Consider the following 20,810-nt stretch of genomic DNA (forward strand, 5'->3'; position numbering starts at 1 on the left):
ATAAAGCAAATATTTAGCCTATTGAATACATTGGATTACTTCATACGTTAGATTACTTCATATTTTCAGAGATCATTGTAGATCTAAAGTTATGTTCCCTCTCATATACTTTCACAAATTGCTTCATTTAAACACTGAAGAACTCCAGTGAGCTCATACCAACTTTCAGATAATAGAATTTGAATGTAGACCTTTAACCCCAGAAGTTAAACTCTATATTGCACTACCAGTTACCTAAACCATCCAGTTCTTTATTTGAATATGAACTTAAGTATCCTCTTTGGGAAAGGTACACTATCCCCTTTTGTGGTAGTTAGAAATTATAAAATTCAATGTAAGCAGCCTGGCTTTAAGTATAACAGCTGGTCTCTGTTCTTTTCAAGTTCTTATATTGCACCCAAATTCTAATTCCAACTCGCCCAATGATTTGCTGGAAAGTCTATTAACATCCATTTTCCTTCATCTCCGAAAGTATATACTTACCTTACAGAGGTGGTGTGAGGATTAACGATTCAGTGAGAGAAGTACTATACACATTAAGAATTGATTTCTAATGCTGATAGTTCCTGAGCTTTCTCCACTACCATTGTTAGGCAGCTGTAACTTACATTGTGCAAAAGTGAATTAGAAATACAGGCACCTTGAATCAGAAATAGCCACAGGTAAGTTGATAGCATCTTTTACTTAACCTCGTTACAGACCTCATAGGACCTAATCTGTGTTATCAGATATGGAAAAAAGCAGAAGTTTAAGAGTCAGGCTTGTTCTGTGCTTGTGAAATGTTAAAGCTTAAGGACAAGAGAATATTTATGTCCCCCACCACACTTCCCTCTATGCCCTTGCCCACATTTTGCCCCTGTGGCTGGTTCAGCAAATGGGTGTGGTGAGGCTGGTTGCAACAAGAAGCTGCAGGCTAAGCAGGGATAAGAGAGGATTTCCAGCAGTTGAATACATTGAGACTAGCTCCATAGAAAAGTCCCTAGATGTCTTTTAGTAAGTGGAAGCCCTTCCCACCCTCCTACCAAACCTCTTCTTGAAGTGAGAGCTGGTTTATTTACAGGTTAGAGAAGAACTCAGAGCAACTGTCTATGTATTTTAAATGCTTGTTTTCATGGTGTCTACTGTTAATTGTAACTTTATACTCCTGAGCCTAGAGCTGGAGGTGGTTATGGGGAATCTCACTGGAAGAGACTGAGATCCTGGCTCCTACTTCAAGTTATGCAAGTACAGACCCTTTTTTCTTTTTCTGCAGTGGGGAAAAAGTGGGTTCTTAATAGGCCCTGTATAGGTGCAGAGTGCTGCAGTGCCTTCTGTGAGACTTTGCACAGGTCTGCACTTGCAGATTAGGCTATAAAGCAGTTTAATATTTTTGAATAGTGTAGCAGAATTTAAAAAAAACACTTCTTTTGGAAGAAGCCAGTCTTTAGTTTCTAAATTGCTTATGTTCCTTCTCCGATTAGGATGCTGGCTTCTCCACTGTCACACATAATGTACTGTTCTGGAAGATCAGTGCTTTCAGAATGGCAGCTGCACTTCAACTTTTTATAGTGCTGGGCTGAGGAAAATGCATGTCATTTTCTTTTCTTTTGAAGGAAGCACCTGTAGTTCATCTTTGCCATGACCTGGAATGCCATGGGAGACTACATATGGCCTAAGTGGCTTGCTTATTTATATACTTTAATAGCATTGTTTTATGCTATATAAATAATGTAGAAGCCTGAGTATTACATAAACGGGGGAAAAAACATTCAAAAGCAACTTAAATTTCACTGATAGTCACTAGGAGAGGGGCCTAAGTCAAAGCACTTCTGATAATTTTACCATAAACCCTGACAGTAGTACTAACACCTGCTACTAACATCTGACGAAGTGGGTATTCACCCACAAAAGCTCATGCTCCAAAACATCTGTTAGTCTAAAAGGTGCCACAGGACTCTTTGCTGCTTTTAGGTGAAAAAGGTTCAGCCCCAGGAACAGCAGCCGTAAGGAGCATGTCCTTTGGAAGAGAAGCAAAGGACAGGACAGCAAGCATGGAGCTGGACTGACAGCCAAGGAGAGGAAAAGTTGATTGTTCTCTTAAGTGACACTATAAGTGCTTTTGTTAATAACATGTTTGGTATCTGCACAGACAATAGTAGTATGTACAAGCTCACAAAGGTTCATTTGTTGGTAGCCTATAGTTTATTATTATAAGTATTATGTTTATGGAGAATCTCATTGGAAGAGACTGAGGCCCTGCTCCTACATAAGTTATGCAAGAACAGACCCTTTTGTCCTTGTCTGCAGTGGGGGAAAAGTGTGTTCTTATGTTGTATATTATTTATACTCCTGGTACAATTTTGGGGTTTTCCCTTAAAAGTTCTAAAAAAATTAGTCAACCCTTTTTGTCCTGGTTGCCTCTGCCTCTCCTTAGTTAGCCTAGCTCAGTTACCCCCTAGGCTGGTTCCAGTGGAGAGGGCATGAATAATCAGCAGGAGCAAAGGGAACTTCAGAGCTGCACTCTTGTTCTGAGTACCTATTTAAAATATGTGAACCTGGCTCATAGGCTAATTACTAGGATTATAGATCCCATTTTACAGCTGTTCAGTTGTGTTTATTGCTGCATTACTTGAACAAAACCACCTGTGTTACTACCAGCTTATTTCACAATAGATGCAGAAAACGACCAATGACGTCTCAAAGGGAAAAGCAAGTTGTGGCAAGCAGAGAGGTATTTAAGTTAACACTCTTTATTATTAGACACATTTCTGTAAGGTTCCTTTTTGAAACTTTGATTGGGAAATAATTAATTTAGTTGTTCCTAAAGCATTCATTGCAACATGATCAGTCCACTCATGTTCCTGTGCTATATCAGCTGCCAGTTTCAGTTCTTTGCTCTTCTCTTCGTTGATCCACCACTTCCCACGTAGAAGTAGTACCCCTGTCCTGTAAGGATAAATAAGTGGGTCAAACCCAGTAAATTTTTTAATACACACAGTACTTTGTACCTGGTTAAATTATTTAAATCCCTAGAAGCAGTCTAAGTGAATCTGAAACATTCTGTATTAAACTCAAAAGGCAAAAAAACCAAACAAGCAGGTACTTGATTATTAGAAAGCTGTATTTCCAAGCTGTCATAAACAGATAGTTAAGGGTTAATGTCTCTTTTACCTGTAAAGGGTTAAGAAGCTCAGTAAACCTGGCTGACACCTGACCAGAGGACCAATTGGGGGACAAGATACTTTCAAAGCTTGGTGGAAGGAAGTCTGTGTTTGTGCTGTTTTTTTGGTTCGTCGTTCGCTCTTGGGGTTAAGAGGGACCAGACGTACACCCAGGTTTTCTCCAATCTTCCTGAATCAGTCTCTCATGTTTCAAAATAGTAAGTACTCGCCAGGAAAGGCGGATTAGTCTTATGTTTGTTTTCTTAACTTGTAAATGTGTCTTTTGCTGGAAGGATTTTTACCTGTTTGCTGTAACTTTGAATCTCAGGCTGGGGGTGGGGGGGGAGTCCCTCTAGTCTATATGAATCTAAATACCCTGTAAGCATTTACCATCCTGATTTTACGGAGATAATTTTTACTTTTTCGTTCTTTAATTAAAAGCTTGCTTTCTTAAGAACCTGATTGATTTTTCCTTGTTTTGGAATCCAAGGGATTGAGTCTAAACTCACCAGGGATTGGTGGGGGGGGGGGTGAAAGGAAGGGAAGGTTACTTCCTCTTTGTTTTAAGATCCAAGGAGTTTGGATCTGTATAGCGTCCCAAGGCAAGCCAGGGAGGGGGAAGGATGGGTAACGTTTTTTTTCTCCTTGTTTTAAGACCCAAGGGGTTTGGGTCTTGGGGAACAGGAATTGTGCCAAACACTGTATTTTGGCTGGTTGCAGTGTACCAAATTTAAGTTAGTAATTAAGCTTAAAAGTGATCATGCAGGTCCCCACTTTTTGGACACTAAAGTTCAAAGTGGGGAAAAGACCTTGACACAAGCGTCAATAGCATTGCTATTGATCAAGTTAAAAGAAAAAGGTGGTCCTATCTTTTCACAGAAAAGATCAAGTTACTTTGGGTGAAGAGGCAAAGACCGAACAATAATTTTTCAAAATGATGTTTAAATTAATATGGCATTGGCATGAGAAAAATATTGCAACTACAGTTCTGAAACATTGCTGAGACCACATTCTCTGAAAGGAGAAGAATATTGATTAGGTGATGAAGATACTCTTATGCCTACTGTTTTTTAAAACAATAGTGTGTACCTTCTCTTTGTCAGAATAGGTTTTCATGTTTATAACTTTTGCAGAAATAAAACGGGCCTCCTTTATGGCCCCTAAATGAGAATAAAGTGCCTAGTACATTTTGAGCTCTTTAAAAGAATGAAGCAAGGTTGAATATTTTTAATAAAATATCTTTGTATGATAGTCCAACTAGTCACTTCTGCCTACTATTATTACGTAGCCATTCGACTGCAGTTTTGGGAAATAAACTGAAAAGTGCCTCTGAAGAGTTAAACAAGTGAAGTTCTTAACAAGCCAGTAATGGAATTTTCAGATCTACCAAGTTTGACTGGTAATAATGAGGAATATTTAAAGTAGTATGAGGGATTAAATACATATAGAACAGAAAAAGAGTTTGATACATGAGCAGATTGAACAGAGCAATAGGTTATTTGTCAGCATGAGCTGTGTTAGTCAAAAAGAATTCAGTTCTATTAAACCTGAAATTAGCTTTCTACAGAGAACTGTGAAATACATGCAAGAGTTACCAGATAAAGTTCCATTATTTAAAAAACTGAGTAAGGTTAATTAATCTGTATCGGCAACAAGAGTGAGACACTGGACGAAATCCGTACCTTCAGTATCTGAGCCAATAAAGGGACAAACCCTTTTGTAACATTATGATATTATGTAAATCAGAGTTTGAGGAGACATTTTTAAAGAAGTTTGAATATTTTTATATAGCTTAAGAAAATAAGCTTTCAGGAAAAAAGGTCTCTAGTGATTTATTTGAAGCTAAATTCAAATTAATAAAGACAAACTAACTTATTAGCATTCTAGGAATTAGAACTTGGGAGTTTTCCTGGCCCTCTTTAGTGCAGGTACTATCAAAACTGTTACTATTGACAGATTCCAAATAGTTCTTACATTCTTATTTTAAAAAGACAGCAGGAACATGTCTCACTTTATAACCACGGCGGTCTCTACATGAGGCTTTTTTGTCAGTAATTTCCCACCATCGGTCCCAATAAAAGTGCTGGTGTAATAGGATTCAGGTGGCCACCAGCATCTTTTCTACAGCAACATTCCTGCTGTTGCTGAAACAATGGGATATTTTTGGCCCAAAGTAGTGCAGGCAAGGCCATACAACGAATAATTTGTGGCTAAGACTTTGTCACTATAGCTCTACAAGAATCACAGAATGTCAGGGTTGGAAGGGACCTCAGGAGGTCATCGAGTCGAACTCTCCGCTCAAAGCAGGACCAATCCCCAACTAAATCATCCTAGACAGGGCTTGTCAAGCCAGGCCTTAAAAATCTCTAAGGATGGAGATTCCACCACCTCCCTAGGTAACCTATTCTAGGGCTTCACCACTCTCCTCGTGAAATAGTTTTTCCTAATATCCAACCTAAACCTCCCTCACTGCAACTTGAGACCATTACTACTTGTTCTCCATGTTGGAAACAAGTAAAATAGCATAAAGTGTCTGACCAAATCCATCACCTGTTTTAGACTGTAGCTGCTTAAACAGAAATTCATCTGTGTCACTGCTAGTCCCAGCTCTAAGTGATGAGCCTCAAAAGTTCAGTGGCTCAGTTTTGCAAGGGCTGAGAACAAGGGGATGTCTGACTGTAGCACAGATCTGAATACTTGTGCTACAATTACAGAGCTGAAGCGTTGGAAAGGATAGCAAGGCAAGAGGAATGGGAGGAGCGGTATTGGTTTGAGGGAGATTATGTAATCTCTTGAAGGAGAGAAGGCACCTCTTGAAATGATGGAAGATGAGAATGAGCCAATTAAGGTGTTTTTTTAAGGGGAAATATGGCTGGAGAAAGGGAAAAGACAAATAATTCAACAGTGGCATTAAGGATAGACTAGAGGCAGAGAGAAGGGCTAGAAAAGAAGGCGGCTACAGGCACTTAGTTCCATTCCTTCTGCACTGTCCTATTTAAGTGAGAGGACTGAGGTTGCTTTTCACAATGACTTCTAGGAGGAAAGCCCCACCTTCCTATCCAAAACCAAAGTTAACAAAGAGCATGAAAGATCAGTGCAGATAGTGTCCCTGCTTCTTGTCAAGCCTACTCCAAATTGCTACTGTTCTACATCATAACCGTCACTGGCCCTTGTTTAATCCAGCTAAAAGGCCAGATGGGGATTTCAGAATATGGCAGAGAATGTTTTAACAGCTAAACAATACGCTCTTAGTAAGTACACAAGTAGCCACAGCTGCAGTAGAGAGGTGGGGGAAGAATATAAAGCTAACGGATTGATCGTACACGACCACTTCATTTCTACCCACTACTTGTCCAAATGCACGCAGCGTAGAGCAAGTACTGAGAGATACTGACAAAGCGTGTGAAAAAGGCAAAAATAAATGCTGTCTGACACTGGAGAAAGTCCAGAGAAGAGCAGCAAAAATGATTAAGGTCCAGAAAACATGACCTATGAGGAAAGATATAAAAAAACTGGGTTTGTTTAGTCTGGAAAAGAAAAGACTGACAGGGGACATGATAATTTACAAGTATATAAAAAGACGGTTACTCACCTTTGTAACTGTTGTTCTTCGAGATGTGTTGCTCATATCCATTCCAATTAGGTGTGCGCGCGCCACGTGCACGCTCGTCGGAAGATTTTTACCCTAGCAACACTCGGTGGGTCGGCTGGGTCACCCCTGGGAGTGGCACCGCTATAGCGCCGGATATATACCCCTGCTGACCCAACGGCCTTTCAGTTCCTTCTTGCTGGCTGCTCTGACAGTGGGGAAGGAGGGCGGGTTTGGAATGGATATGAGCTACAGATCTCGAAGAACAACAGTTACAAAGATGAGTAACTGTCTTTTCTTCTTCGAGTGCTTGCTCATATCGATTCCAATTAGGTGATTCCCAAGCCTTACCTAGGCGGTGGGGCCGGAGTGAGACGTTGCAGAATGCAAAACTGCTGAGCCAAAGGCTGCATCGTCTCTGGACTGCTGAACCAATGCGTAATGTGAGGCAAAGGTGTGAATTGATGACCAGGTAGCCGTGCGACATGGGCCAGGAAAGCGGCAGATGAGGCTTGCGCCCGAGTAGAATGGGCGGTGAGATGGCTAGCCGGAATGTGAGCCAATTCATAGCATGTTCGGATGCAGGATGTCACCCAAGATGAAATTCTTTGGGAAGAGACCAGCATGCCTTTCATCCAGTCTGCCACCGCCAGAAAGAGCTGAGGCGAACGTCGGAAGGGTCTGGTCCTCTCGATATAAAAGGTGAGTGCCTTGCGGACATCCAAGGTATGCAGTTGTTGTTGTTCCTAACGTGATGAATGCGGCTTCGGGGAAAAAGACTGGGAGAAAGATGTCTTGATTGACATGAAAGGCAGACACCACCTTAAGGAGGAAAGAGGGCTGCGGTCGCAGCTGTACCTTGTCCTTGTGGAATACTGTATACAGGGGATCCGCTGTCAAAGCCCGAAGCTCCGATACTCGTCTTGCTGAGGTGATAGCGACAAGGAAGGCTGTCTTCCAGGAGAGGTACAGCAGCAAGCAGGAGGCCAGAGGCTCAAAAGGGGCACCCATAAGCTTGGTTAGCACCAGGTTTGGATCCCAGGTAGGGGTCGGGCGTCTGACTTGAGGGTACAACCGCTCCAATCACTTAAGGAACCTGGAAACTATGGGGTGAGAAAAGATTGAACTGCTACTTTCTCCTGGGTAGAAGGCGGAAATAGCTGCCAAATGCACCTTTACAGAAGACACCGCCAGGCCCTGCTCTTTCAGGGACCATAGGTAATCCAGGACAGATACCTGTCTGGGGACTAAGTTATTTTGAGCACACCAGTAGGAGAAACGCTTCCACTTGGCGAGATATGTTGTCCTCGTGGAAGGTTTCCTACTGCCCAAGAGCACCTGTTGTACTGAGGCAGAGCAACGCAACTCAGACTGGCTCAACCACACAGCAGCCATGCCGCGAGATGAAGGGATTGCAGGTCTGGATGGTGAAGCCTCTCGAAGTCCTGTGTTATGATGTCCAGCCAGAGTGGCAGGGGGATCGGGTCTGCCACTGAGAGGTCGAACAACAGGGTGTAGCAATGCTGCCTCGGCCATGCTGGAGCAATGAGGATCAGGTTGGCTCTGTCCCTGCGGAGCTTGAGTAGGACTCTGTGGACGAGCGGAAACGGTGGGAAGGCATGAAGTAGGTGCCTCTTCCATGGGATCAGGAATGCATCTGAGAGGGAGCCCGGGGAGCATCCTTGGAAGGAGCAGAACACCTGGCATCTCCTGTTCTCTCGAGGAGGCAAGGAAGTCTATGTGGGGAAAGCCCCACCTCCGGAAAACAGAATGGATAACGTCTGGGTGTATCGACCACTCATGAGATAGGAAGGACCTGCTGAGGTGATCTGCCAGCGTGTTCTGGACTCCTGGAAGAAAGACACTACCAAATCGATAGTGGGCTATGCAAAAGTCCCAGAGGCGAATGGCTTCTTGACAAAGGAGGGAGGAGCGTGCTCTGCCCTGCTTGTTTATGTAAAACATGGCCATTGTGTTGTCCGTGAACACAGATACACAACGGCCTTGTAGATGGTCCCGAAACACCTGGCATGCTAGACAGACTGCTCTCAGCTCCCTCACATTGATGTGCAGGGCCAGCTCTTGGGGCAACCAGAGGCCTTGAGTGTGAAGGCTCCCGAGGTGGGCACCCCAACCCAGAGATGACGCGTCTGTGGTTAGGGCCACGGAGGGTTGCAGTGGGTGAAATGGCATCCCTGCGCAAACCAGAGAGGGGTCTAACCACCAAGTGAGAGAGTTGAGAACCTTCCTGGGGATAGTGAGCACCGAATCCAGACTGTCTCTGTGTGGATGGTATATTAAAGCCAGCCAGGTTTGGAAGGGATGGAGACGTAGCCTTGCGTACTTGGTCACGAAGGTGCAGGAGGCCATGTGACCTATTAGGCCAAGGCAAGTGCGCACCAACGTTGTTGGAAAGGATTGAAGACTTCGAATTATTGAAGCCATCGTTTGAAAACGCAACTGGAGGAGGCAGGCTCTGGCCAGAGTGGAGTCCAGAACAGCTCCGATGAAGTCTATTCTCTGCGTGGGTGTCAGAGTAGACTTTTCTGTGTTGATCATGAGGCCTAGGCTCCCGAAGAGGTCTCTGACGATGCACAGGTGCTGCGATACTTGTGACTGGGAAGTCCCTTGAATGAGCCAATTGTCGAGATACAGGTAGACGTGTACTCGACAACGCCGGAGGGAGGCGGCTACTACAGCCATGCATTTGGTGAAGACCCTTGGAGCTGTAGAAAGGTCAAAGGGAAGTACCGTGAACTGAAAGTGTTGGTGGTTGACCACAAAACAGAGGTATCGTCTGTGTGGTGGATAAATGGCGATGTGGAAATAAGCATCCTTCATATCGAGGGCAGCATACCAGTCTCCTGGATCCAGGGATGGGATGATGGTCCCCAGGGATACCATGCGGAACTTCAGCTTTATCAGGAATTTGTTGAGTTCTCGCAGGTCTAGGATCGGTCGTAGACCTCCCTTTGCCTTGGGGATTAAGAAGTAGCGGGAATAGAACCCCTTGCCCCTCATGTCTTCTGGCACCTCCTCTATGGCTCCCAGTTTTAGGAGCGCCTGGACCTCTTGTAAGAGGACTTGCTCGTGAGAGGGGTCCCTGAAGAGGGACGGGTGGGGGGGGGGGTTTGAAACAAACTGGAGGTGGTATCCCGCTTCCACCGTCCAGAGGACCCAACGATCTGAGGTTAGCTGGGACCAGGCAGGGAGGAAATGGGAAAGGCGGTTGAAAAAGGAGGGAGAAGGATCCGGTAGGATAACTGGTGGGCCGTCCTCGGACGTCCCATCAAAAGTTTTGTTTGGGCCCTGTTGGTGGTTTAGGAGGCACTTGATTGGGTTTCTTGAGGACCAGACTGCCTCCGCCGATTCCCTCTGCCACGCCTTCTGGTAGTGTCCTGATGCGGCCTAGACTGGTTGTAAGGGCGGTGTGGCTGGGGGCGGAAGGACCTTCGTTGGGACACTGGCGTGTACATACCCAGCGAGCGTATTATGACCCGGTTGTCTTTCAGACTTTGCAACCTGGGGTAGGTTTTGTCTGAGAAAAGGCCCTGGCTCTCAAAGGGTAAATCCTGAATGGTCTGTTGCAATTCAGGGGGAAGGCCTGAAGCCTGGAGCCAGGAGATACGCCTCATCGTCACTCCGGATACCAGAGTTGTGGCAGCTGAGTCCGCTGTATCCAGGGAGGCCTGGAGGGAGGTTTTTGCTACCTTTTTACCCTCTTCAAGCAGGGCCGTAAACTCTGGACGGGACTCCTGGGGAAGAAGCTCCGTAAACTTCCCCATGGACACCCACGTATTTAAGTTATACTGACTTAGGAGGGCTTGTTGGTTTGGCATCCTAAGTTGGAGGCCCCCAGCCGAGTATATATTGCGGCCTAGGAGGTCCATGTGTCTAGCCTCTTTTGCCTTAGGAGCAGAAGCTTGCTGGCCAATCGTTCACAGATTGGACGAGCAGGGTTGTGGGTGGGTGTAGAGATATTCGTACCCCTTTGAGGGGACCATATATTTTCTCTCTACTCCCCTAGCTGTAGGTGGAATTGAAGCTGTGGATTGCCAAATGGTGTCCGCATTGGCTTGTATAGTGCAAATGAACGGGAGAGCTACTTTAGTGGGTGCATCAGCCGATAAGATGTCCACGACTGGGTCCTCTATTTCAGTGACCTCCTCCACCTGCAAGTTCATATGCTGGGCCACCTGCCTCAAGAGGTCTTGATGGGCTCTGAGATGGATTGGTGGAGGGCCTGAGGAGGATGTTCCTGCTACCGCCTCATCAGGTGGCGAGGAGGAGGAGAGGCCCAAGACCAACTGGTCCTGAGGTGGGTTGTGCACTTGAAGGGCGTCATCTGCATCAGGTGGAACCTCAGTGATTGCAGAGGGAATTGGAGCCTCGTCCGTGCCCATAGGGGGAGGGCGGCTCACTGTCGCCTCTGGTACCCGGTGTTGTGACAGGGCCGAGCGTTGAGCCACTGATGGAGCACCTTGGGCCTGGTGGTATGCCCATGGTGTCCAGAAGGACCAGTGATGAGGCCCTTGTTCGTGGGTTTGTCCCTGCGGATATGGCTGGGGACGTCAGATTCCCCCTCCTGATGGCAGAATGCACTGCCAGCCTGAGACGATAATGATGTGTGTCTAAAAGGCCACGGTGGTGCCGAGAGACCCTGGGAGGGCAGTACCGGGAGCTATGGCGGTACTGCGAGCAAGACCGGGACCTTCTATCGTACCAGTGCCGGGAGGTCGACCGGGATCTCGAGTCCCTTTGCCTGGAGCGACTGTGGGATACACGGTACTGAGATCAGTGCCGAGAGCCAGATTGGTACCGGGAGTATCTGTCTGGTGAACGAGATGAACGTTGCCGCGAGTGCGACCAGTACCACGATGGAGACCGGTGCCAGGACTGCAAGTGGCGCCAGGAGCAGGAACGACGTGATCGAGAGCGTCTGTGAGACAGTGATCTGGAATGACGTCTCTCTGGTGGACCGATGGAAGGAGGCCTTACGAGGGCCGGCTTGCTGATGGATTGAACAACCCGCACCAGCGGTGCCGGGGGTTGACGACATATCGGCTCCGTCATAGCAATGACCTCCCTTGCCGTAAAGAAGGTCTCTGGCGTAGAAGGGAGAACAAGTTCAACCACAGCCGGAGCCGGGGAGCTGTCTGGCACCGGACTCAAAGGCCCTTCTGGTGCCAGGTGGAGCTGCAATCTGTGGTGCCAGCTTCGACGGTGCCGCAGCGGATGACGGTGCTCAACGAACAGTCTTAGACGAGTGCTCCTTCCCCGAGGCCAGAGTCAGAGCACTATGTTGTTTCCCAGTCAGGGAAAGGGAGCGGTGCCAGGACTCCTTCTCGGTACCAGAGTGATCCGGTGCCGAAGGGGCGCTCCTTACGGAGGCAGTCTGTTGGGCACTCGGTGCCGATGTTGCAGGACTAAGTGCCGACTCCATGAGGAACTGCTTCAAACGGAAGTCCTGCTCCTTCTTCGTCCTTGGTTTAAATGACTTACAAATGCGGCACTTGTCAACAAGGTGGGATTCCCCTAGGCACTTGAAGCAGGAGTCATGGGGATCCCCTATTGGCATCGGCTTTTGGCATGCCGAGCACGGTTTGAATCTCAGTGCCTTGGGCATGGGCCCGCACCGGGGTGGAGGAAAGGGGCTAATCCCCAATCCCCCCTGCAACTATATACACTAACTATGAATAGAAGTACTAACACTAACTATAACTACAAGAACTCGAACTATAAACACCGTAAAGAGCAAAGAACTTGGGTGGTAAGAAGGAACTGAAGGGCCGCTGGGTGGGCAGGGGTATATATCTGGCGCCACTCCAGGGGGCGACCCAGCCGAGCCACCGAGTGTTGCTAGGGTAAAAATCTTCCAATGAGTGTGCATGTGGCACGCGCACACCTAATTGGAATTGATTAGCAAGCACTCGAAGAAGAAAGGTTGTTACAAGGAGGAGGGAGAAAAATTATTATTGTTAGCCTCTGAGGATAGGACAAGAAGCAATGGGCTTAAATTGCAGCAAGGACAGTTTAGGGTGGACATTAGGAGAAACCTTCTAACTATCAGAATGGTTAAGCACTGGAATAAATTGCCTAGGGAGGTTGTGGAATCTCCATCACTGGGGATTTTTAAGAGCAGGTTAGACAAACACCTGTCAGGGATAGTCTAGATAATACTTAGTCCTGCCATGAGTGCAGGGGACTGGACTAGATGATCTCTCGAGGTCCCTTCCAGTTCTACGATTTTAAGAATTACTAAAGGAGTTGCAAAGAGAGTATTTTCTCAAACCTTTATGTTGATTCCAAATGCAGCAAGGTCTCGCCGCAGGTTGTCACAAGCCTGCAGAAGGGGTTCTCGCTCCAGCAATAACTGCTGTCTTGTCTCTTTCTCTTCCTGTTTTGTTTCCTTTGTTAGAATGGTACCTTCCACCTGCATTGCTTCTGTTGCTCCAGGCATAGCAAGAGCATAATTCCGCACCTTGACACGGAAGCTCACTAGCTCATCAATCACACTGGAAAGCATAGCTAAATTTTTGTTTTCTGGGACAACCTATAAATCAAAAGCAGTAGCATTAAAATATTACATCAGAAAATGAGTTCAGAATGTATTCTGTTGAATGAATACTGCTTAAGTAAGGGCTTGTCTACACACAAGGCATGTGTACATTGCAATCAGGAGTCTGATTACAGCACAGGTTGGCATACCTCCACCAGCTTTTAATCAAGCTAACACAGCTAAAACCAGTAGCATTGTTGCAGTGATGCAGCCTCTGCATGCTGCCATGGACCCTAGGTACATACTTGTATCACATGTTCATGCCATCATGTCTTCACTGGTATTTTGAACTGTGCGATCTAGATTAAAGCTGGAGCAGGTAATGCTAGTCCATGCTGCAATCATACTTCTGCTACCCACAAAGTTGTACAGCTTTAGCTATACTAGACACAGTTATAGTGGTGTAACCGTGCTTTGCTGGTGTAACTTATTCTAGTTGTGAGGCACTTTTGCACCAGCATCTTATCCATTTCCAAATCCCTCAAGACTTGACTTTCGGATGTCTACAGAAACTTTACCATCCAACAATGGCTAGGCAAGTGGCAAACTGAGACAACTACTCCAGGCTTGTCTAAACAGGGAAGTCATTCCAGAATAGCTATTCCTGATTAACTCCATCTGTGGATGCTCTTAATCCACTTCCAAAGGCAGTGGCTCTGGCATGCTTGCAGTAGATCCAAACAGTCATCCCTTTATCAAGGCATTATTTTAATTCAGTTACAACAAACTCTCTTCGAGAAAAACCAGGCACAGAGTTCTCAGTGTTCTAATCCTACCCCACACCAACATCTTCAGCACCACCTGAAAGCCCAAGAGAACCCATAAAGTGTGCAAAAGGTTAGAAAAGCATGTACTTAGCTAGGTACAAAGGGCACAGAATGCAGATTAATATGTCCTACATGAAAATTACATGATTCCCCCAAATACAGTATGTCACCAAAAACCACAACAAATGCATAAAGCAAATGTGTGGACTAATAGCCAGCTCCTAACATACACAGCTGTTCAGAAGCCAAATACATCAGAAGCTGCTCTAACACAGTAATACAAAGGAACTACCTCAATTTATGGCTGAAAAGTTGCTGATTTTAAAAGGCTTGTGTGTGCATATACTATAAATAAATGGATGTTTGTTTGACTCCATCAAAAATTATGATATAGATCTTCTACTTCACAAAAGGAAATTTGCTCCCTGTTAAGAATTTAATAGCATCTGCAAATTTTAGGACCCACAGAAAACAAGCCTGGAACAGCTCTCAGTTCCTGTCCTGTTTATTTTTTAACTATATAGTATTGGATTATTGCCTTTGGTTTTTAGCGTCTCTCCACATAGCACTCTTGCTCTGGCATTTCACTGGTTTCCTTTTCCTCCGTTTCTACCTTAGCCAGTACTTAAGGACGTCAGTCACAAATATATTCTTGTTTCACGCCCCAAACTCATTTCCACTGCACCAATGCCGCAATAGAAGAGGCATAGGAATAGTCAAGAGCAGAATTTAGCCCATACTTTGTTCTATACTGTTCAGCCGTGTTTCATTTTCCTTCTCTTCTAACCCACACAATTTACATCTGTGTTTCTGCATCCGTTACAACAATCAGAACCACCAGTTTTACCTAGATTGTGCTTTTATTTTTGTAAAATGTTCTGTAAGATGTAATGCTGCTGCTGTTACTATATTGTTGTTATAATACAAACCACCACCACCCATGATAGATCTTTAGAGCGATTTCATACCTGTCTGTCTCCAAGAGATATTCCAACAGTGTTAAAGAAGTCCTCTATATAGGAAAGCATGGTCCCATACACAACAGGGCTTCTAGGAGATCCACCTTCCTGTTACATATCACAACAACAAAGCTGGTGACCAATACAGTTTATTGCAGGCCTCAAGCTGCCAATATATGGTTTGAAGTCTATGGTTTTGACTACCTTGGAAACTTTTTTTTTTTTAAACCAGTTATGCTAGTATAATCCATCCATGCGGAGAAATATTCTGGTAGAAGAGTGGGATTTTTTTCAGTTTCACTTATGTCATTTGGGAAGGCTTTTAAGTTAAATCATAGACACTCCTATACTGGAATAAGAGTGTCCATCCCAGGGACTCATAACTATTGCATTTTAAATTCCCGTTTTGGGTTATTAAAAAAAAAACCCACTCCCTTTCCCATGTAGACAAGGCCTATGAGCATGAAGAAAAATGAAAACTAAATTAACAGCTGAAGTTCTTCAGGTTAATTAATTACATCAGCTGCTTCAAACGTCACCTTCTGTCCTGCTGAGTTAGGCACCGTGAAGGCCGTTTTCAGACTCCCTGGCAGGATTTGGCTGCAAGACAGTGGTGGTCGCCTGAGCAGCAGCATTTGTAAACGTGGATGCAGGAACATTTTCTCCTTTTATATTTACCCAGCATGAATTCAACATTCAAAATTAACATGGCAAGAACAGGAGAAAAGATTTATGGGGACTAAGGCTGGCTAGCAAAGGGCAACGGCAAAATATTAAGTTGGAGACCGGTATGTCGTGAGGTGCATCAAAATGAGGTATTTGGTGAGGTTTTATTTAACATCTTCATTAATGACTGGAATAAGCCATAAACAGCTTGCAATTTGCAAAGGACACTAAACTGGAAGGAGCTAGAACCAGCACCCAGGAAAAAAAATACAAATGGATCAAAAAAATACAAGTTAGGAACATGGGGAAAAAAGCAAACAATGATATGAGTTCAGTTTAGGGAAATACAAGCACATCTAGATTAGCTGTGTGCGTAGAGTACAAGGACTACAGACTACATGTGTGGCTACACGCTGCCCTGAAAGGCAGGTCCACATTTGTCGTTGCGGTGGGCAGACAGTTGGGAAAGGCTCCAGCAGCAAGATACTACATTGCTAAAAAGAGCAGTGGTGACACTGGAAGCACTGCTTGGGCATACAGGGAGCTGTGTAGGATACATCCCCTGAGGTTCTGGCATGTAAGGACACTCTACTCGCCTAAACCGGTGCCTCACCATCCATGCTGCTGTTTATATCCGGGCTAGGAGGACGTGCAGGGTATGTGCTACTCTGCACACTGCCGTAACAACTGCAGACGTACCTTTAGAGCAAAACACCCAACTCTCAAATACTCCGTAGGAGACAAACCATGGAAAATAATAAAGTTCAAAGAGATGCACAGAACAGCCAACTGTAACTGCCCCTGGAATAGTGCATCCAATTCTGGACATGACATTACCAGAAAGATTGTTTCTGAATTCCCTTTAATTATCAATCAAAATGATCCGAAGGGGGAGGAGGGCTTGTTTTGTTTGAATTCAAACAGCTGGGTTATCTAGGACTTAAACTACAAACTGGACTGACTCAGGGATTTGCTCAGTGGTTCGGAGAAGAATTCTATAAAGAAAGGGAAAGACTGTGAATAAGCCCAGATCTCAGAGACTGGTGCTGCTGCAGGACTACAAGGAGATAGAGTTTAAAAAAAAAAAAAAAAAAAATCTGAAAATGAGTTATTACTATATTCAACCTTGCCCCTCTCAGCCCCAGTAAAAACAAACTGCTAACACCAAGAGACTGATAATTAAGCAGTCAGAGACAATGAAGCACAGAAGTTAAGTATCTGACCCAAGACCAAAGATAGCATCAGTGCCAAAATTAGGATCAGAACCCCCCCCCAGGGCTGTGCTTTTGCTTTATTTCCATCCTTGAACTCTTGCAATCAGCCACCCAAAGCCTCCTCTGCTTCAGCATCAGGTTTTAAATGGGGCCTCAAATTGCCAATGTATGATCTGAAGTACAGATGGAGCAGTTTGAGACCGCATTTATGATTTGCCGATAGCAGAGGCAACTGGTGAAGGGTGAATAAAACAGGTGCTGTGTTAACCGCCATTGCCACCCCATGCACTTGGAAGTCCTGGTCATAACAATGACTTTTTTACAAAATAAATCAATCAATCCCCAGTCAACTCTTTATCGGTATTATGCGGGTAGGAAGCAGGTATGTGCAACAAGCATTAAAGCCTATGGCATATGACAACACCCTCAGGAGTCTTTCAGAAGTCTTCCCTATGAATACAAGGCAGCAGGAGAGAAACGTGCTTTGGACACAGTGAAGCATAAAATAATAGCACAGAATTCTAGAGATGCAGTCTGGACAAATGTGTGTCTTTAAGGTCAACAATCTGTAGAGCTTTGTTTCTGCTGGTCTGTTGTGTGAACAATAAACTAATCTGTCTGAATTAAACAGTAGGACTGTAGACAGCTGTCATTTTCTGATCTCTCTATCCTAATGGGTTACCTTAGTAACAGCCTTAAGCTGTCTGTTGCCATGGTGAATGAGGTCCATAATTGCAGCAACAGCCCTGGAGGTGTCAAAGTCATCTGCAAATGCAGCCTTTACATTTGCTTTTGTGTTGGCTAGCCTGAGAAAAGAAAAGGTAAGGATGGACACTGTTGCCAGCAGAGTACCGAATTCATCTACTATCAGCCTGAGGGAGTCATCTAAATGACAGTTATTTTGTTCTAGGGTGCCCAGATGTCCCCATTTTATAGGTTCAACCCCAATTTTTGGTTCTTTTTCTTATATAGGTTCCTATTACCCTCCACGCCCCGTCCCAATTTTTCACATTTGCTATACAGTTACCCTACTCTGTTCCTAGCTATACCATAATGGGCAATGCTACAGCACTGAGAAGACATTTTTCAGTGCAAAAGGAAAAAGCTATGTTGATCTAAAACTGAACCGTTACATCCACTCAGGAAATATGACATCATAATTCACAGTTATCAATGGCTACATGAACAAAGTTTGGCCATTCAGCTGTTATCATTTGGGAAACTCATTTATAATTTAAAAAAGTAACAAGTTTGTTTGCTTGGTTGGTTTTTTTAGCAGTCCATCTTTCACACTAACTGTGGGTCTGTCTGCAGGAGCCAAGTTGCATGTAGCATCCCAAAGCATTGCAAAAGAGCTGACTTGGAATCGGCGAGGAGCCTTGGTGCAGCACTGATGCCACATCAGAGGAGACAGGTTGAGGAGCAAGCTCTCTTTTCTCATTTGCGGCGCTAGTGGGACTCCAACACCGCGTCTGTGCAATACCTGGCTCAGAGGGAAAGGCCTGAAGGCCCTTTGTTACAGAGAAGCTTCGGGGGTGTCAATATGGGAGGTGCTCTTGCCCTCTCTCCCCCAGTGGAAGAATCAATGCTACCAGTGCATTTATTAGTAAAAGGGGATAAATGGCAACTTGTAAACAGTGTGTAGCTGTCAATGGCCTCCTCTCCTACACTGCTTATCAACCCTCTGTTTATTCCCACTGACTTCAGTACGTCATCTGACATGAATGATTGCTCTATAGCCTTCTTGAGAGCCTCAGACATTATGCTGCCATCTCTGGCTCCCTTCTAACTCTGCTTTGCTCCTCCCTTTGTAGTCATTCTGTGTCTGGTGGCAATTGCTCATGAGATGATAGATAAGAGATCGGCAACCTCTGGCACGCGGCCCATCAGGGAAAGCCACTGGCGGGCCAGGACTGTTTGTTTACCTGCAGCGTCCGCAGGTTTGGCCGATCACAGCTCCCACTGGCCACAGTTCATCAATCCAGGCCAATGGGGGCTGTGGGAAGCAGCGCAGGCCAAGGGATGTGCTGACCGCCGCTTCTCCCAGCCCCCACTGGCCTGGATTGATGAACCGCAGCCAGTGGGAGCTGTGATCGGCCGAACCTGTGGATGCTGCAGGTAAACAAACCATCCCAGTCCACCAGCAGTTTTCCGTGATGGGCTGCGTGCCAAAGGTTGCCGATCTCTATGACAGACTGTTGCTCTTGAGGTCACCACTAGGGTCCCTTCTCTCTTGTGTATCTACCACTGCCCCATCATTAACATCACTCACCTGTTTAATCTCAGCCACTTTTACATTGCTGGCACCTAAATTCATTTATCCTATAAATCCTTCACTGACATCCCCTTTCGGCTTCCCTTCCTCCTGTCCCAAACACTACAATACCGGACTGCCTTAACTTTCTTCAACTGGCTGCCACCAGCTGCTGACATCCTCCTGTTTGGCCAGAGATGCTCTCTCAGCAGCATACCGAGCTCATTCACCTTCTCTCAACTATGACCTGTCCACTTGCCCTTCGGGACCACAATCTTGCCAGCCTCAGCTCCCTATCACCTTCTGTCTCATTCACAGCAAAATCACTCTCTGTGTCTTCAGGGTCTGCCCCACCCAGCTGTGATCTCATTCTTCCCTATACCACCTTTTTTCTGGCCCTCTCCACATCCCACTCTCTCCTCTCCTCCACGTCAGAACTCAATTGAGAGGTTATGTCAGTCAAGAGGAGCAAAGGAACCTAGGTAAGGCTACACTACATACACACCATGCATCAGAGCGTAGCAGACTATGCAAAAGTGCATCAACTAAAGGAAGAAAGGGGGGAAAAAGCAATTGGAAAGTGAAAAGGAAGAGGATATTACTTCTCATTCTTCCCCTTTATCTTGACCAGATGGATTTTTGTACAGCTTTTTAATGACATGCAATGTGGTACAGAGTTCAATCCCTCATAATCAATCAGGAGTTCACAAATTACCATTCATATAATCAGAATCTTCAAGTGATACAATATATATATTTGCACTCACATCTCCCACAGTACATCTTCCTTAATGGGGTCACACACCAGCTGTCCTTTCATATAAGCATTTGCATCACTAATAAAAGAAGAGATGGCCTGAAGGAGGTTCTTTGCATCATTCATGGTGTCATCACCAAATTCTATTGCTAAAAAAATAAAAAATTCATTTAGATGTTATGATACAGAAGATACTGTGCAATATACAGAGGAAACAGGGCCATGAGAAAATATTACAATATGAGTTCTTCACTATTTATCTGTCACAGCAAAAGTTTTGTTAAGTTACCTATGAATTAAACTAAAAACATTAATCTTTAGGCATATTACATTTTATGGTTCTAAAACAATCCAGTAATTAAAAATGGCACAGCATATATTTATAGAAAGCAAATACAATGGCCCAAAGATTATTGAGAAAAAAACCTATCTGAAACAGAATCTGATATTTTACAATTGTCCTTCATGTGCTGAATCTTTCTATCTAGCACAGTGCTTCTCAAAATCAGGCCATCGCTTGTTCAGGGAAAGCCTCTGGCAGTCCAGGCCAGTTTGTTTACCTGACGCGTCCACAGATTTGGCCAATCGTGGCTCCCACTGGCCACGGTTCGCCGCTCCAGGCCAATGGGGGCTCTGGGAAGCGATATGGGCCGAGGGATGTGCTGGCCGCGGCTTCCCACCATCTCCACTGGCCTGGGACGGTGAACTGCGGCCAGTGGGAGCCGCAACTGGCTGAACCCATGGATGCAGAAGGTAAACAAACCGGCCCGGACCGCCAGGGGCTTTCCCTGAACAAGTGGTGGCCCAACTTTGAGAAGCACTGATCTAGTAGGGACCCCAAAATAGTTAAACCAGCCATATTTGTAATTACCACTAAAAAATTAAGTATATAACTCACTCATAAA

The 20,810-nt window shown here is 45.1% G+C and overlaps 1 protein-coding gene across 2 annotated transcripts in view; it reads right to left on the reverse strand.

Annotated features, from left to right (window-relative positions):
• Window positions 1-2,709: 2,709 nt before the first annotated feature.
• The window catches only part of CARS2 (cysteinyl-tRNA synthetase 2, mitochondrial), a 53,694-nt gene continuing 35,593 nt past the window's right edge, over window positions 2,710-20,810 (reverse strand). For both annotated transcript variants that reach the window (XM_030568610.1, XM_030568619.1), the window contains 5 exons: window positions 19,916-20,054; window positions 17,577-17,700; window positions 15,024-15,122; window positions 13,022-13,282; window positions 2,710-2,925 (listed from right to left, as the gene is read on the reverse strand). In XM_030568610.1, the coding sequence (XP_030424470.1) occupies window positions 2,851-2,925; window positions 13,022-13,282; window positions 15,024-15,122; window positions 17,577-17,700; window positions 19,916-20,054 (698 nt within the window). In that variant the 3' untranslated portion in view covers window positions 2,710-2,850. The remainder of the gene's footprint in view (window positions 2,926-13,021; window positions 13,283-15,023; window positions 15,123-17,576; window positions 17,701-19,915; window positions 20,055-20,810) is intronic.

This window comes from Gopherus evgoodei, chromosome 1, assembly GCF_007399415.2.
Source record: "Gopherus evgoodei ecotype Sinaloan lineage chromosome 1, rGopEvg1_v1.p, whole genome shotgun sequence".
NCBI lineage: Eukaryota > Metazoa > Chordata > Testudines > Testudinidae > Gopherus > Gopherus evgoodei.